General features: G+C 37.0%; 1 protein-coding gene across 1 annotated transcript in view; it reads right to left on the reverse strand.

Moving 5' to 3' along the window:
- GDPD4 (glycerophosphodiester phosphodiesterase domain containing 4) overlaps window positions 1-17,810 on the reverse strand; it is a 115,348-nt gene that overhangs the window by 26,099 nt on the left and 71,439 nt on the right. Inside the window, exons 13-14 of the mRNA XM_072725333.1 lie at window positions 5,646-5,793; window positions 521-603 (exon numbers count right to left, since the gene is read on the reverse strand). Coding sequence (XP_072581434.1) covers window positions 521-603; window positions 5,646-5,793 — 231 coding nt within the window. The remainder of the gene's footprint in view (window positions 1-520; window positions 604-5,645; window positions 5,794-17,810) is intronic.

Raw genomic sequence — 17,810 nt, forward strand, 5'->3', positions numbered from 1 at the left:
GGTGTTCCCTTTCCCACCTTGAATCCTGCAATCCATAACATCTGCCTTGCAGGATTCTAAATGTCATCTTTTTGGACAGATAATAAGCCTATAGCCTAGAAAGAGGCAGTGATTTTCCAGGGTCCCCCAGCTACTAAAAGACAAAGCCAGGACTAAAGCCCAGGCTTCCCAGTTTGTGAACTTGCTTTGTTTCATGGAAGCAGGAAGATGAGGCACTTGTTCTGTACAACCTTCAACCTTTGTCCTTTTACAACTGGTCCACAATGAATCTGTAGTAACAGGATTTGACTAGGCTTAAGTGAGAGTCCTTATTCTTAGAATATTGTTCTGTGTTGAATAGAAAGGACGTGAGGAGGTACAAGCAGCATGAGAAGTAATGAGATTTTAAACCCTGTCTTCCTGAGAGTTTGCCATGTGGGATTACAGGAAGAGTCTAAGCATTTTTTCTGAACTTTCCATAAGAACCACTTACACTTTAATCTTGGGAAATATTCATTTAAAATTACAAATATAGGCTTACCAATGAAAATAAAATATGGTAACGATGAGAACCGCAGAAACACTATCCATGAAAAGCCACATGAACATATAGTAACCTGGTGTCTGCAAAACAGAAAACAAAACAATTTTAAAAGACTACAGTTGGAAGGGATTTTTAGCTCACAAAAGCCAAGTCCTTTGCTCTCCTGCCAGGGCTGAGGGAAGAGCAGGGGGAGACGGGGCAGGCAAAGCAGATGGAAGAACTCTGATGTGCTCTCAAACACAGTGTGTACCTGCTCATAACCTAACAATCACCCCTTATACGTGCAGGGGACTCTACAAGGGACAGAACACTTCATAACCTTCATTCCCCTTAACCCTCAAAGACAGACGAGTCCCAGAGAAGTCACATAGCAAGGCTAATCTGGGCCCTTGACTATAGCCCAAGTTTCTTGAGTTCTACTGCTCCATGTTTCCATAGTATGGCTTCCCAAACCTGGCTGGACATCCAAATCTACCTGGGCAGCTTTTAGTAATACAAGGTCACAGGTCTCACTAAATCCCTCAGGAATTAGAATTTATGCATTTTGAATAAGCTTCCCTGGTAATGCTAAAGCAACTAGTCTGTGAACCAGCATCCAGGAATTTTTCTTCTAAATCATCATGCTTCACGGACACCTGGGTGGCTCAGTGGTTGAGCATCTGCCTTCGGCTCAGGGCGTGATCCCGGGATCCAGGGTCAAGTCCTGCATCGGACACCTTGCAGAGAGCCTGCTTCTCTCTCTGTCTCTCATGAATAAATAAATAAAATATTTTAAAAAATCATCATGCTTCAAATAAGCATGTTGAAATTATAACTCCTCCTTAACTAACAGATTGCCTTCTCCATGCTCTTTGCCTGAATCACCCATTTCCCAGAGCTCCATCTCCTGGGTCCTCTTAATGTGAGTTTTATAATTACCTGATTTGATCCTCCCTTTTCACTTCATTGCTCCCTGACCAATTTTACTTGATGATGCCCCTGAGGGTGACACTTTTTACTTTTCCTTGAACTTTTCCTCACCCTATCCTAAGGTCGTTCTGTGAACTGAATAATAACCATAATAACAATAATAATAACAACAGTCATGATGACAACAATTAATAATTAATGAGCAGCCACAAGAGCTAAGGAAGCATTCCAAGCACTTTAAGGGTGTTTTCACATATCATCCTCACAACAGCCCGCTAAGCATGTATAGTAGAAGTCCTTAAATAACTTCCACTAAAACCCTTAAAAAAAAAAGACATTTATTTATTTACTTGAGAGAGAGAGAGAAAGAGAGAGAGAGAGAGAATGAGCAGGGAGAGGGGCGGAAGGGCAGAGAGAAGCAGACTCCCTTGGGCAGGGAACCCATTGGGCAGGGCTCAATCCCAGGACCCTGGCGGGGATCATGAAATGAGCCAAAGGCAGATGCTTAACTGACTGAGCCACCCAGGCACCCCTAAACCCAGGCTCTTAATCCCCTCTGGGAAAGAGTGACAAATAGCTTGGTCTTCTCCAGGTTTCCCATCAGGTGAGCTGTCCATTTACTAAGAATCAGTCATTCTTCCTCCCTAAATGGCTTAGAACAGTGTACTTATTATAACTGTGCAGTGTAATTAAATGTTACTCAAATCTATAAATCTAAGTGATATGCCATTTTCAAGAAAACTAAGCCAATGCTTTGAAAATCTCAGTGAAGACAGAACAGGTTATTAAACTACAACGGAATGAAGTATGAGTGAAACACTGTTAAGAGATTGGGATAAGAGCATTATGAAAATCTGGGTGAATCCCTCATTCAGACAGCTTCTTTCAGTGATTTTATGTTCTTGTTATGCTTTAAGGAAACAAAACTTAGAAATCATAGCTGGTTCATTTGGGTGTTTAAATAAGCAAATGTAATATAGAATTCCACCCACTGAAGTAACCTCAAAAACTTTGACTCTGTGTTACAAAGTAAATGAATATTCTAAATTAAAATGTATGAGGTATGTATGTGACAGATCATTTACAAAAATGACAATATTTCACCCAAAATGTAGGAATGTATATAGTGTGACTTTGCTGTTCCTCTCCATCAGTAAATGAAGTCTATTTCTCCCCTACCCTACCTTGATTCTGGACTTGGCCATGTAATTGTCTTTGGCCCACAGACTACACACCAGGAAAGCCTTAAAAACTGTATGTGCACTGGGGCTTGACCTTTCTTATTGCTGGGAACCCACAGCCACCAGTTGAACTTGCTCAAACTGGCCTCCTTGAGGATGAGTGATCACATGAAGAAAGATCCCAGGCATTCCAGGTAAGACCTGAGACATATGGGGATCCCTGGGTGGCGCAGCGGTTTGGCGCCTGCCTTTGGCCCAGGGCGCGATCCTGGAGACCCAGGATCGAATCCCACATCAGGCTCCCGGTGCATGGAGCCTGCTTCTCCCTCTGCCTGTGTCTCTGCCTCTCTCTCTCTCTCTCTCTGTGTGACTATCATAAATAAATAAAAATTTAAAAAAAAAAAGACCTGAGACATATGGATGCACTCATCCTACTCTTACACCAAGCTGGCTCAGACCAGAGGACCACTTAGCCATCACAAAAAATGTGACAAATAAATATTTGTCTTAAGGCACTACACTTGAGGTGTTTCTTTTTTTTTTTTTTAAGTAGTAAAAGCTGACAGACTGTAAATACACACATGCACACACACACATACATTTATAATTCCCCACTTTAACCTCTTCAGTTAACAGACCAATGATCAGAGTAGATCGTGATGGATAAAAGTAATTCTGTTGTACTATCATTATCCTCAATTTCCTAATAAACAAAAAGCACAGACAAGCTAACTAATGTTTCCAAGTGTGGTAGTGCCAAGACTTAAAACTGCATATTCTAACTCCAGAGTGTGAGCTGTTTGAGAAAACTCAGGTGATACTGGTCCCACTTTCCTGAACAAAGTGACATTGGAGTCTTTAAAAAAGCCAAAGCCACATATAGAAAAAAGTTTCTTTTTAAACTTTATATCCTTTTGTACTCTTTGAATTTTGAATCACATGAATTTATTGTCAATTCAAATAGTATCAATCCAAGTATTAAAATAAAAAGATTTAATAAAGCTTCATTTAATATATACAAAGGGTCCTGGGATTGAGCCCTGCCCAATGGGTTCCCTGCCCAAGGGAGTCTGCTTCTCTCTGCCCTTCCGCCCCTCTCCCTGCTCATTCTCTCTCTCTCTCTTTCTCTCTCTTTCTCAAGTAAATAAATAAATGTCTTTTTTTTTTTAAGGGTTTTAGTGGAAGTTATTTAAGGACTTCTACTATACATGCTTAGTGGGCTGTTGTGAGGATGATATGTGAAAACACCCTTAAAGTGCTTGGAATGCTTCCTTAGCTCTTGTGGCTGCTCATTAATTATTAATTGTTGCCATCATGACTGTTGTTATTATTATTGTTATTATGGTTATTATTCAGTTCACAGAACGACCTTAGGATAGGGTGAGGAAAAGTTCAAGGAAAAGTAAAAAGTGTCACCCTCAGGGGCATCATCAAGTAAAATTGGTCAGGGAGCAATGAAGTGAAAAGGGAGGATCAAATCAGGTATACAACTCTGATACATTACTGATTTAGGGGACAGGATTATGGAGTGGTGTGTTGCTTTCAGATATATGTATTTTTATATTGACCGAATTTCATATAATGAACAGGCTTACTTTGTAATCAATTTTTAAAAACAAAATGTTAGAAAAATATCAGGGAAGGAAAGGAAAATTATATGAGGACAGACAAATAGAAAGGCTTCACCTAGTGAAGGGACCTGCCATCCAAGGTTTTCTTCAAGGTCATTCCCAGAAAGTTACCCAAGCCACTGAGAACAAAGGTATCAGTAATTTTACACTGCCACCAGACCTCAATGCAGTACTGGCTCTATGAGACTGTGTCCTGACCCTGATTCTTTTTCTCCTGGTCCTGACCCTAAGCAAGGGCTAGTGACGCCCTGGTCCTGACTCTAAACAAGGGCTAGTGATGCCCAGAGGGACGGCGAAGGCAACTGAAATTTATGCTTCTCATTTGGGCTTCTCTGCTTAACCGCGTACCTTTTTAAGACAGCTTGGAGTTTGGGTTTTTACTCTCAACTAGACACTTCTCTGAATTGAGGCTCTTTGGTGACTAGGAAGTGAAATTTTAAAATTACCTAAAAGTGACTAGAAAAGTTATGGGACCTGAGTAGGATTTCATTCAGGAGCAGGGAAAGGCTAACTCACAGAGTAGTTTAAACAATGAAGAGAAATTAACCTCATTTCTGTTGTACACTATTGTGTCCAGCTCAGTCAAGCTACTTTAACAGATAAGAGCTTGGTAGCAGTTAACTGGTTATCCAGGGCTGCTTCCACAGATAACAAATTATAGGATTTTAGCTGTGATTATAACCCAAGTGTTCAGGTTATAATAAGCCTGACAATAAGCAGTATCAGGGAGAGGAGGGCAATCAAGTTAGGTGGCTGGACACTAGCTCTCTCTTTTCCTTTTTAAAAATTTTATTTACCTATTTTGAGAGAGAGGATGCAAGTTGGGGGAGGAGCAGAAGGAGAGGGAGAATCTCAATCACACTTCACACTGAGCTCAGGCCCTGAGACTGACTCTTCTTTTCAAAAGCATTTTGTTCAGGACACAGTTTTCACTTTGGAGTCAAATATACTTGGTTTTCTCCACACAACCCAGGTCATCGTCATCATTGCCATGCGTCTAGGAAGGTGGGGCTACCGTAACAAAACTCTGGAATCAAACCTCATTCTGAATGTGGCATCATATGACTATGTCCAAGAATCTTAATATCTTCAAACTTCACTTTCTTCATGGGGATAATAAGAATGTGTAACTGAGAGGGTCAAATTACATAGTACATGAAAAACATATTGTGAAGACTCAATAAATGGCAGTTATTGTAACAATATTAATTTCTCTCTGCAAATCACAGAAGGATGTGGGTGAGAGAAGGGAGAAGAATGCCTTATTTCCAATATCACAGAGGTCTCTGCTATTAAGTAGCTCCCCAGGGGGTCTGCACAGTGGACAACGTAGGGGTGGGATAAAGGACTTTGATTCCTACTATACCAGACTTGAAAGAACAATCTGGACAACCAGCTCACCATGAAGAAGTAAGGGTGATTTATCTGCCTCAGGATCTGAATGTTGTCTGTGGTCACTGAATGAATCCTGGAGCACCAGGCCAGTGAGTAGAGCCAAGGTTCATTGACGATGTATAAATTGATTGTGATGTTAGCTGCTTTATAATCTCTGGAATAAAAACAGAACCCACACGGAATTTAGACTTAATCTCACTTTCCTCATCTAAAAGGGTAACAAACCACCATGTTTGGAAGAGGCCGCTGCTTAAATCACTAGAAGCAGCTGGTCCTGTGACAACTTATGATAATGCAGAACGGGTTTATGTTGCAATGAGGTAAAGGACTGGATTTAATACCTAACCAACATGATACGTTAGTAAAGTAGATGTCCTGAGGAGGAAAAAAAAAAGAAAGTAGGAAAAAAAGACAAAGCACTATTTGTAGCATTCGCCAATTTCCATGGTGTAAATACTTCTACCTTGGCCAATTTTAAGCTACCACTGGTGAAACAGATCTGCAAAGCTTCTGAATATTTAATAAATGACTCCCATGTGCTGGCATGAACCAGCTCCAGCATACTATTGTGTAGCAACTACACATACTTTCATCAGAGCACTTAACACCCTCTACTAAATTTATCTGCTTTCTTATTAGTCTTCTTTATTTGACTATAATCAAATTAAAAGTAGAGACTGTGTATTATTCATCTCTGCATATCTAGTACCTAGCATAATACCTGCCCTCATAAATGATAAATGAAGGAATGAATAAATGAATACCAATCTGGTAAATATTTAAATTTCAAATATAAAATTTATTTACAAGCACTGAGTAGGGACAATGAAACCAAACGTTTCCCAATGCACAAAATATCAGCAGACACTTGTACATTCTCTATAGAGAAAAGAAGAAAATAAGTATTGAAATACTTAGCAAGTCTAGTCAAGTTGTCATTTTCAGGAATTAAATTTCTTACAAAAAATAAAAAATAAAAAAAAATTTCTTACAAAATACATCATGTAAATGTCTTCAAAAACATTTTTTTAAACAGCTCTGTACAAGCTTGGCTTTGAATTCTAGCTCTATCATACTCTAACCTGGCAAACTGTTAGGCTCAATGTATAACTATAAACTATATAGCACTGCCTTTGCATGAGTGTTTGCAATTATCCAGTATGTTAGAATTATCTCTAAGACAATTCTACAAATTACCCACAGATAAATAAAAAAAAATAGGAATAAGGTAATAGTAGTAAGAGCTACTTATACTTTTGAAACCAATACACAAAAATCAATCACATTTACATATATTACTAATGAATACATAGAAACTATCAAAAACACAATACCGTTAACAATTAACAAAGAAAGTAAAATACTGTGGTATAAACTCAACAAAACAAGTGCAAAATCTACAAGCTGAAAAGTACAAAGTACTGATGAAAGTAATCAAAGAATATTTTTTTTTAAAATAGACAATGTGTTCATAGACTGGAAGACTCAATGCTATAAAGATGTTAATTCTGAAACTGATCCATAGCCTTAATGCAACTCCTATCAAAATCCCAAAGTGTTTTGTACAACCAGGTCAATTGATTCTAAAATTATATGGAGAGGCACCTGGGTGGCTCAGCTGGTTAAGTTTTTGCCTCCGGCTCAGGTCATGATTCCAGGGTCCTTGGTTTGAGCCCCAAGTCAGGCTCCCTGCCAGCAAGGAGTCTGCTGTTCCCTCTGCCCCTCCCCTGCGCTCCTCCCCGCCCCCCGATCACGCTCTCTAAATAAATATTTAAAAATAAAACAAAATTATATGGAAAGACACAGCCCCAAAATAAATCAATCCTTAAAAAGGAGAATAAAGTGAAAGGGGGTCAGTCTATCTAATATTAAGGTTTATTAGTAATCAAGCTACAGTAATCAAGAACGTGTAATATTAGAGAAGAGAGAAGCACACAGTTCAATGGAATATAATTTATTTATTTATTTTTTAATGGAACATAATTTAAAACCCAGAAACAAACCCACACAAAGATTCCCAAATGATTTTTTTTTTTTTTTTTACAAAGGTGCAGAAGCAATTCAATGGAATAAGGACAATTTTTCCAACAAATGGTGGCAGAACAATTGGACAGGCAGAGACCAAAAAAAAAAAAAAAAAAAAAAAAAAAAAAAAAAAAAAAAAAAAACAAGGACCTTAAGATATACCACACAGACTTAAATATATAAAACTACATAAAATATATAAGATATGTAAAACTCACTTTCAGGGAAATACTATGAAAGAAAATTTCTGAGATCTAAGGGTTAGACAAAGAGCTCTTAGACTTGAGCTACAAACATGACTCCTAAAAGGGAAAACTGATATGCTAGGCTTCATCAAAATTAAAAACCTTTTGGGGGTGCTTGGATGACTTGGTTGGTTAAGCATTTGCTTTTGGCTCAGGTCATGATCCTGGGGGCCTGGAATTGAGCCCTCACATTGGGCTCCCTGCTTGGTGGGGAGTCTGCTTCTTCTTCTCACTCTCCCTCTGTGCTCTACCCCACCCCTCAAATAAATAAATAAAAATCTTAAAAAAAAAAAGACTTGAGCCTTGGGAAGAATTAAAAAAAAAAATTAAAAAACTTTTGCTCTATGGAAGACCCCCATAAGAGGATACTATAGACTAGCCATAGACTAGGACAAAATATTTGCAAAACACAGTTCCAACAAGGGACTATTATTTATAACATTCAAAGAACTACAAGTATGATGAACTCAAAGAGACACACAGTGAGACACACTATAATCAAATTTTCAAAAGGCAAAGACAAAGAAAGAATCCTGAAAGCACTAAAACAAAAGCAACTTGTCAGATCCAAGGAACCCTCAATGAAGTTATCCCCAGATTTCACATCAGAAACTTTAGAGGCCAGGAAGCAATGGGCCCACATATTCCAAATGTTAAGAGAAAAAAATATATAAACCAAGACTACTGGGGATCCCTGGGTGGCTCAGCGGTTTGGCACCTGCCTTTGGCCCAGGGCGTGATCCTGGAGTCCTGGGATCGAGTCCCATGTCAGGCTCCCGGCATGGAGCCTGCTTCTCCCTCCTTCAGTGTCTCTGCCTCTCTCTCTCTCTCTCTCTCTCTCTCTCTGTGTCTATCATAAATAAATAAATAAATCTTTAAAACACACACACACAAAAAACCAAGACTACTATCGCAAACAAACAAACAAACAAACCAAAAGCTGTCCTTGAATAGTGAGGGGGAAAATTAAGGCATTCCCAGATAAACTGAGGGAGTTCATGGCCACTAAACCTGTCCTTTAAGAGAAGCTCAAAGGAGTCCTGCAAGGTGAAAGGATTGAGTACTAGAGAGTAATTCACAGCTGTATGGAGAAAGATCTCAATAAAAATAAATGGGCAACCATAAAAGTTAGTATTATTGTAAGAATAATTTGAAAGACTAATATATCTAAAGAAAAAACAATTAGTCTGCAAGACAGTATCCCTGTAATTTTGGTTTATAATTCCACACATAGTTTCCTATGTAAATTAAGAGACTAATGAGTTTAAAAGAATTACTAGCTTACGTTCTGGAGTACACCACATACAAAGATGTAGTTTTCTGATATCAACAACCAGATGAGGTAGGAAAGAGATTGTAAAGGAGCAGAGTTTTTGTATGTTACTAAAATTAAGCTGGTATAAATTCATATTAGAATCTTATGGATTTAGGATGGTTTTTTTTTTTTAGATTTTATTTATTTATTCATGATAGAGAGAGAAAGAGAGAGAGAGAGTCAGAGACACAGGCAGAGGGAGAAGCAGGCTCCATGCAGGGAGCCCCACGCGGGCCCCCATCCCGGGACTTCAGCATAACGCCCTGGGCCGAAGGCAGGCGCCAAACCGCTGAGCCACCAAGGGATCCCCTAGGATGTTAAATATAATTTCCATGGTAACCACAAAGAAAATAGGTATGGAATATATCCAAAAAGAAATAAGAAAAGGATTTAAGCATTTCACTACAAAAAAATCAACTAAACACATATACATAAAACAATACTACAGGAAATAAGGGACAAAAAAGCTATAAAGGCATTATAGAAATAACAGTAAGAGATGACAGAAACAAAATGAATATTTACAGAAATGACCCAAGTCACAAAATGACCTAAGTCCCTCCTTCTCAGTAGTTATTCTAAATGTAAATGGATTTGGGCTTGGCAGTTTAGCGCCGCCTTCCGCCCAAGGTGTAATCCTGGAGACTGGAGATGTCCGGCTCCCTTTGTGGAGCCTGCTTCTCCCTCTGCCTGTGTCTCTGCCTCTCTCTCTCTCTGTGTCTCTCATTTTATTCATAAATAAAAATCTTAAAAAAATGTAAATGGATTAAACTCTACAACAGACATTGGCAGAATGACCCAACTATATGCTCTCTTCAAGAAACTCATTTCAGATTCAAAGACAGATTACAAATGAAGAATGGAAAAAAGATATTCTGTACAAATAGTAACCCAAATCAGCAGAGGTGGCTATACTGATATCAGACAAAATAGACTTATATCAAAAATGGTAACAAGAGGCAAGGAAAGACACATACATTAATAAATGGTTCAATATGGCAAGAAAATATAACAATTATAAACATTTATGCACCTAATGACAGACCAAGAAAATGTGTACAGCAAAACTTGATGGAATTGAAGGGAGAAACAGACAGATGTATAGTAATAGTTTGATACGTCAATACTCTATTAACAATGGATAGAACAACCAGATCAAAGATAAGTAAGGAAATAGATGACTTAACACAAGAAACTAAGTATATCTAACAGACATATACAGAATACTTAACAATAACTGCATACAAACATTATTCTCGAGGGCACACAGGACATTTTACAGGATAGACCAATATGTTAGGTCACAGATAAAGTCACAATACATTTTAAAAGATAGTTATCATACAAAGTATCTTCTAACCACATGAGGATGAAGCTAGAAGTCAGTAACATAAAACTGAAAAATTCACATATTTGTGAAAAATTAAACCACATACTTTTAAACAATCAACAAGGGAAATTAGAAAATACTTAGAGATTAATGGAAACAAAATCATAACACGGGAAAATTCATGGGATGCAGCAAAAGTGGTGCTAAAGGTGAAATTTATAGCTAAATTTGCTTATATTTAAAAAACAAGAAAAATCTCAGGGTGCCTGGGTGGCTCAGTTGGTTCAGCAGCTACCTTCAGCTTGGGCCATGATCTCATGGTCCTGGGATCAAGTTCTACATTGGGCTCCCTGCTGAGTGGGGGGGTCTGTTTCTCCCTTTCCCTATGTCCCTCCCCACCATTCAGGCTCTCTCAAATAAATAAATAAAATCTTTTAACAAAAACAAGAAAAATCTCAAATCAACGACCTATTTTTATATCTCAAGGTCCTAGAGAGTAAATTGACCCAACATAGCAAAAGAAAGAATACAATAAAGATGACAGCATACATAAATTAGAGAAAAGAAGACCTATAGGGAAAATCAATGAAATCAAAAGTTAATTCCTTGAATAAAATCAACAAAATTAATAAACCTTTAGCTTGATGGACTAATAAGAAAAAAAAGACTCAAATTACAGAAATCAGAAGTGAAAGGACATTACTACCAATTTTATAGAGATTAAAAGAATGATAAGAAAGTACTATGAACTTTCAGTACTATGAACAGATGTACATCAACAAATTTGATAACCTAGATAAAATGGACAAATTCCTAAGAACACAGAACCTACCAAGACTGAATCATGAAGAATTAGAAGATGTGAATGGATCTATAATGAGTAAGGAAACTGAATCACCACTAAAAATATCCCAACAAAGAAAGTCCTAGACCCAATGATTTCACTGGTCAATTTCACCAAACATTTAAAGAACTAATACCAAACCATTAGGATGGCTACATCAAAAAAACAGAAAATAATGATATGGAGGATATGGAAAACTGGAACTTTTGTGCAATGCTAGTTCAGCTGCTATGGAAAACAGCATGACAGTTCTTCAAAAATATTAAAAATAGAATTACTACTTGTTTCAGAAAGATGAGAGTAGGAAGATCTCGAACTCATCTTGTCCCAGGGACACACAGAGATAACAGCAACATTCTATGTGACTAACTGTAAATGACCTGAAGACTGGCAAAACAGATCTGCCATAGCTAAGGATAGAGAGAAGGCCACACTGAAAATGGTAAAAATGGTAGGGAGGGACAGAGACTTTTCTTAGAACCAAATTCCTGCTGTGACTAACTACAAACAGGAGGCATATCACAAGCACAGAGAAGCAAGAGTATCAGACTCCACCACAGGCATCCCTGGCAGGGGGACCCACACTGGAAGATAATGTCTGGCTTTGAAAATTGGCAGGGCTTAACTCCAAGAACTTTAATAATCAGCAGGGTTTAACTCTGTGAGCTTTAAGAATCCATGAGACTTAATTCTGGGAGAGCTGGGGGTGACAGGAAACTGAGTCTCTGAGCATAAAGAACCAGCATACCAAATAATTAGACTAAGAAACAGCAAAAAAGCAGCAGTTTGTAAAGCACCTAAGGTATATGTGAAGGAGATTCATTGACCCTTCTTAGAATATGTATAGGAGGAGCAAGAATCTACAGGAAATTTCTCAGGGAACAAAAGTACTGGCAGACAGCATTTGCCTTTCACTTCCCCAGCCTAGACAGCCAGCGCTAACACTATCTATCTTGCTAGTAGTACCACATGTCCTGCCATGGTGTTCCCCTGCAGATCTACCTCATCCAACTCAGATGCAAGAGTCCCTCCAAAGTGGCTGCTGCCCACCACACTCTGAAGTCGGCCCCAGCTGGACCAGTCCACTCCAAAGTGACTCCTGCTCTGGGGAAGTGGAAAAATAACCCCCCCACACCAGGGTGCCCATACTCCTTGCAGCTAGGCCTCTTAGAACAGGGAGCAAGCACTGCCTTTTGGTATGCCTACAGCTGTGGCAGAGAGGCTAACTGCAGACAGCTAGGCCCCATACACCAACAAGCCAGTGGCTGCTGCGGGTAGACTTCTCAATAATGTGGAGACCAAACCCTGCCTAGTGTATCCACAGCAAGCAAAGCAGGTCATCGCAGCCAGCTGGGTTGAAGGCAATCACAGTTCAGCTACAATAGGAGGGTGCATGCAGCCCACACAGGGGATACTCCCAGAGCACCTGGTTCTGGTAACCAGAGGGGATTGTGCCAGAAGGCAATATAGGACTACAAAAGGCCACCATATTCAAGACCAGCAGATATAACTGCTAAAGCTAATACACAGAAACGAACACAGAGAGAAGAAATGAAAAGACAGAGTAACATGTCCCATGGGAAACAAAAAGTCAAAATCACAGTAAAAGAGCTAAATGAAATGGAGATAAGCAATATGCCTGATAAAGAATTCCAAGTAATATTCACAGAGATACTCCATAAATGTGAGAAAAGAGTAGAGAACTTATTGAGAACTTCAACAAAAAGATAGAAACTACAGAAAATAACCAGTCAGAGCTGAAGAATCCAATAACCAAAATAAAAAATATACTAGCAGATTAGAGGCCGAAGAAGGGGTCAGCAATCTGGAAGACAGGGTAATGGAAATCAACCAAGCTGAACAGCAAAAAGAAAAAAGAATAAAATAAATAAATAAAACTAGGTTAAGGGAAGTCAGTGACATCAAGTGTAACAACATTTACATTACAGGGATCCCAGAAGGAAAAGAAAAAGAGAAAGCAGAAAAATTATGTAAAGAAAAGATAACCGAAAACTTCCCTAATCTGGGGAAGGAAACACATCCAGGTCCAGGTAGCACAGAAAGTCTTAAAAAGATAAACCCAAGGAGGTCCACACCAAAGCATATAAAGTAAAATGGCAGAGTGCCTGGCTAACTCAGTCAGTAAAGCAAGTGACTCTCAATCTCCAGGTCGTTAGTTCAAGCCCCACACTGAGCATGGAGCCTACTTTAAAAAGAAAAAAAAAAGAAAAAAAAAGAAAAATAGCAAAAAGTAATGACAAAGAGAAACAAAGTGTTTCTCAGATATAAAAAAGTTGAAGGAGTTCATTACCACTAATCCAGATTTATGATAAAGGTTAAGGAGAATTCTTTAAGTAAAAAGAAAAGGCTATAATTAGAAGAAAATTATGAAAGGGAAAAAGTTCACAGGTAAAAACAACCATAAATTAAAGCTCATAGATTAATCACTTATAAAGACAGTAACAGAGGTTAAATAACAAGAGTAGTAAAATGAATCATATCTATAAAAATTTTGTATATTAAATATACACAAAATAAAAAGATATAAAACATGACATCATATGGATAAAATGGGGAGGGGAAGTAAAAATTAGTGCTGTTTAGAATGTGTTCAAACTTAAGTCACCATAAACTTAATGTAGACAGCTACGTGTTTATATATAAACTCAATGATAAACACAAATAAAAAAAAACCTGTGATAGATACACAAAAATTAGAGAGAGAAAATAATCTAACATATCACAAAAGAAAGCCATCAAAGTACAGGGAAGAGAGCAAAGGAAGAAAAAAGGAACAGAGAAGAACTACAAAAATAACCATAAAACAAATAATAAGATGGCAATAACTACATATATATCAGTAATTACTTTAAATGTAAATGGACTAAATAATCTAATCAAAATACATAAGGTGACAGAATGGCTAAAAAAGACAAGACCAAATCTTATGCTGCCTACAGGAGATTCACTTCAGGCCTGAAAACACATACAGACTGAAAGTGAATGGATGGAAAAACTTGTTCCATGCAAATAGAAGTGAAAAAAAAATGTAAAAGGCCAGGGTAGCAACACTTATATCAGACAAAATGGACTTTAAAACACAAATTATAAGAAGAAACAAAGAACTATACTACATGATAATAAAGAAATTAATTCAACAAGAGGATATAACAGTTATAAATATTTACACATCCAACAGTGGAGCACCTATATATTATATATATATATACAGGAGCACATATATATATATATATATATATATATATATATGAGGCAAAAATTAACAGTTATAAAGGGAGAAATTGACAGTAATACAATAATAATAGGGGATTTTAATTCTCTTCTTAAAAATCAATGCGTAGATCACCCAGATAGAAAATCAACAAAGGTACAATGGCTTTGTTTGTTTGTTTGTTTTTTAAGATTTTATTTATTAATGAGAGACACAAAGAGAGACAGACACATAGGCAGAGGGGAGAAGCAGGCTCCATGCAGGGAGCCCGATGTGGAGCTTGATGTGTGATCCCAGGACTCTAGGATCATGCCCTGGGCCAAAGGCAGGCACTAAACCATTGAGCTACCCAGGGATCCCCAGGAACAATGGCTTTGAATGATACAGTAGACCTAAGAGATATACACAGAACATTCCAACCAAAACAGTAGAATACATATTCTTTTCAATTGCACAGGGAACATTCTCCAGGACAGATCATGTTCGGCTGCAAAACAAGTATCAATATATTTAAATAGATTGAAATGATACCACATATCTTTTCTAACCATTGATATGTAGCATGAAACTACACATCAATTACAAAAAAAAAAAAAAAATTGGAAAAACCACAAACACACGGAGGCTAAACAACATGCTACTAAACAACCAATGGGTCAATGAAGAAATCAAAGAGGAAATAAAATTTAAATAAACACAAATGAAAAGGAAAGCACAATGATCTACAATCTTTGGGACAAAGCAAAAGCAGTTCAAAGAGGGAAGTTTATAGCAATAAAGGCCTACCTCAAGAAACAAGAAAAACCTCAAATATAAAACCTAATCTTATATCTAAAGTAGTTAGAAAAAGAAGAACAAACAAAACCCCAAACCAATAGAAGGAAGGAAAGAATAGATATCAGAGCAGAAATAAATGAAATACAAACTAAAAAAACAATAGAACCGATCAATAAAGCCAGAAGCTGTTTTTGTTTTTTTTTTGTAAAGGTCAACACAGGTGAAAAACCTTTAGTCAGACTTATCAAAAAAAAAAAAAAAGAATTAACAAAATTGGAAATAAAGGAAGAGAAATAGCTAATATCACAGAAATACAAAGAATTATAAGAGAATATAATGAATTATATTCCAACAAATTGGACAACCTAGAAGAAATGGATAAATTCCAAGAAACATACAAAAAATCAGGAAGAAATAGAAAATCTGAACATACCAATCACCAGTAATGAGATTGTATCAGTAATCAGAAAACTTCCAAACAAAAGTACAGAACCAGAAGGCTTCATGGTTGAAGTCTACCAAATATTTAAATAAGTGTTAATACTATTAATCCCAAATTTTTCCAAAAAAAAATAAAAGAGGAAGGAAAACTTCCAAATTCACTCATGAAGCCAGGATTACCCTGATAACAAATCCTGATAAGGACACAATAAAAGAGAACTACAGGCCAATATCTTTGATGCACATAGATGCAAAAACCTTCAACAAAATATTAGCAAACCAAATTCAACAATACAATGAAAAAATTATTCACCACAATGAAGTCAGATTTATTACAGGGACACAAGAGTAGTCCAATATTAGCAAATCAACCATGAGATATACCACATTAACAAGAAGAAGGATAAAAAACACATGATATCTCAAAAGATGCAGTAAAAGCATCTGAAAAATATGTCTGTTCACGATAAAAACTTTCAACAAAGTAGGTTTAGAGAGAACATACTCTAATATTATAAGGGCCAAATATGAAAAACTCAGAGCTAACATCATACTAACGTCATCAAAAACTGAGAGCTATTCCTTTAAGATCAGGAACAAGACAAGGATGTTTACCACTTTTACTTAATTACCACTTTTACTTAATTAACACAATACTGGACATCCTATTTCAGTAATCAGATAAGAAAAAGGAATAAAAGGCATTAAAACTCATAAGGAAGAAGTAAAACCATCATAATCTCCAGATTACATACTATATATAGAAAACCCTAAGGAGTCCACCAAAAAACATTAGAACTGATAAATTAATTCAGTCAACTGGCAGGATATAAAATTAATACACAGAAATCTGTTGTGTTTCTCTATACTAATAATGAAGTAGTATAGAGAGAAATTAAGAAAACAATCCCATTTACAATTATTCCAAAAAAAATAAAATACTTAGAAATAAATTTAATCAAGGAGGTGAACAATCTGTACTCTAAAACTACAAAACAACTGGTAAAAGAAATTGAAGATGACACAAAGAAATGGAAAGAATTCTATGCTCTTTGATTTAAAGAATTAATATTGTTAGAATGTCCATACTACCCAAAGTAATCTACAGATTCAAACAATCCCTATCAAAATACCAAGAGTATTTTTCACAGAACTAGAACACATATTCCTAAAATTTGTATGTGACCTCAAAACACCCCAAATAGCCAAAGCAATCTTAAGTAAGAACAACAAAGCTGGAGATATCACAATCTCAGATTTCATAATATACTACGAAGCCGTAATAATTAAAAGAGTATGGTACAGACAAAACATAGACACATAGATCAATAGAACAGAGAGCTCAGAAATAAACCCATGTGCATCCAGTCAATTTAGGACAAAAGAAGCAAGAATGGGGAAAAGACAATTACTTCAATAAATGGTGCTAGGAAATTGGACAGCTACATGTAAAAGAATTAAAGTGAACCACTTTCTTACACCATACACAAAAATAAACTCAAAAAGAATTAAAGACCTACATGTGAGACCTGAAACCATAATACTCTTAGAAGAAAACATAGGCATTAGGCCTCAGAAACATTTTTCTAGGTATGTCTCTAGACATAGGGGAAGAGAAATAAAAGTAAAAATAAACTATTGGGACTGCATTGAAATGAAGAGCTTTTGCATAGCAAAGGAAACTATCAACAAAATGAAAAGGCAATCAATACCAACTGAATGGGAGAGGATATTTGTAAATGATACATCCAATAAGGGCTTAATATAAAAAAACATTTAAGTATCTTATATAACTCAACAATATAAAAAAATCTGATTTTAGGGATCCCTGGGTGGCGCAGCGGTTTGGCGCCTGCCTTTGGCCCAGGGCGCGATCCTGGAGACCCGGGATCGAATCCCACGTCAGGCTCCCGGTGCATGGAGCCTGCTTCTCCCTCTGCCTGTATCTCTGCCTCTCTCTCT

The sequence above is a fragment of the Vulpes vulpes genome, chromosome 11 (genome assembly GCF_048418805.1).
Source record: "Vulpes vulpes isolate BD-2025 chromosome 11, VulVul3, whole genome shotgun sequence".
NCBI lineage: Eukaryota > Metazoa > Chordata > Mammalia > Carnivora > Canidae > Vulpes > Vulpes vulpes.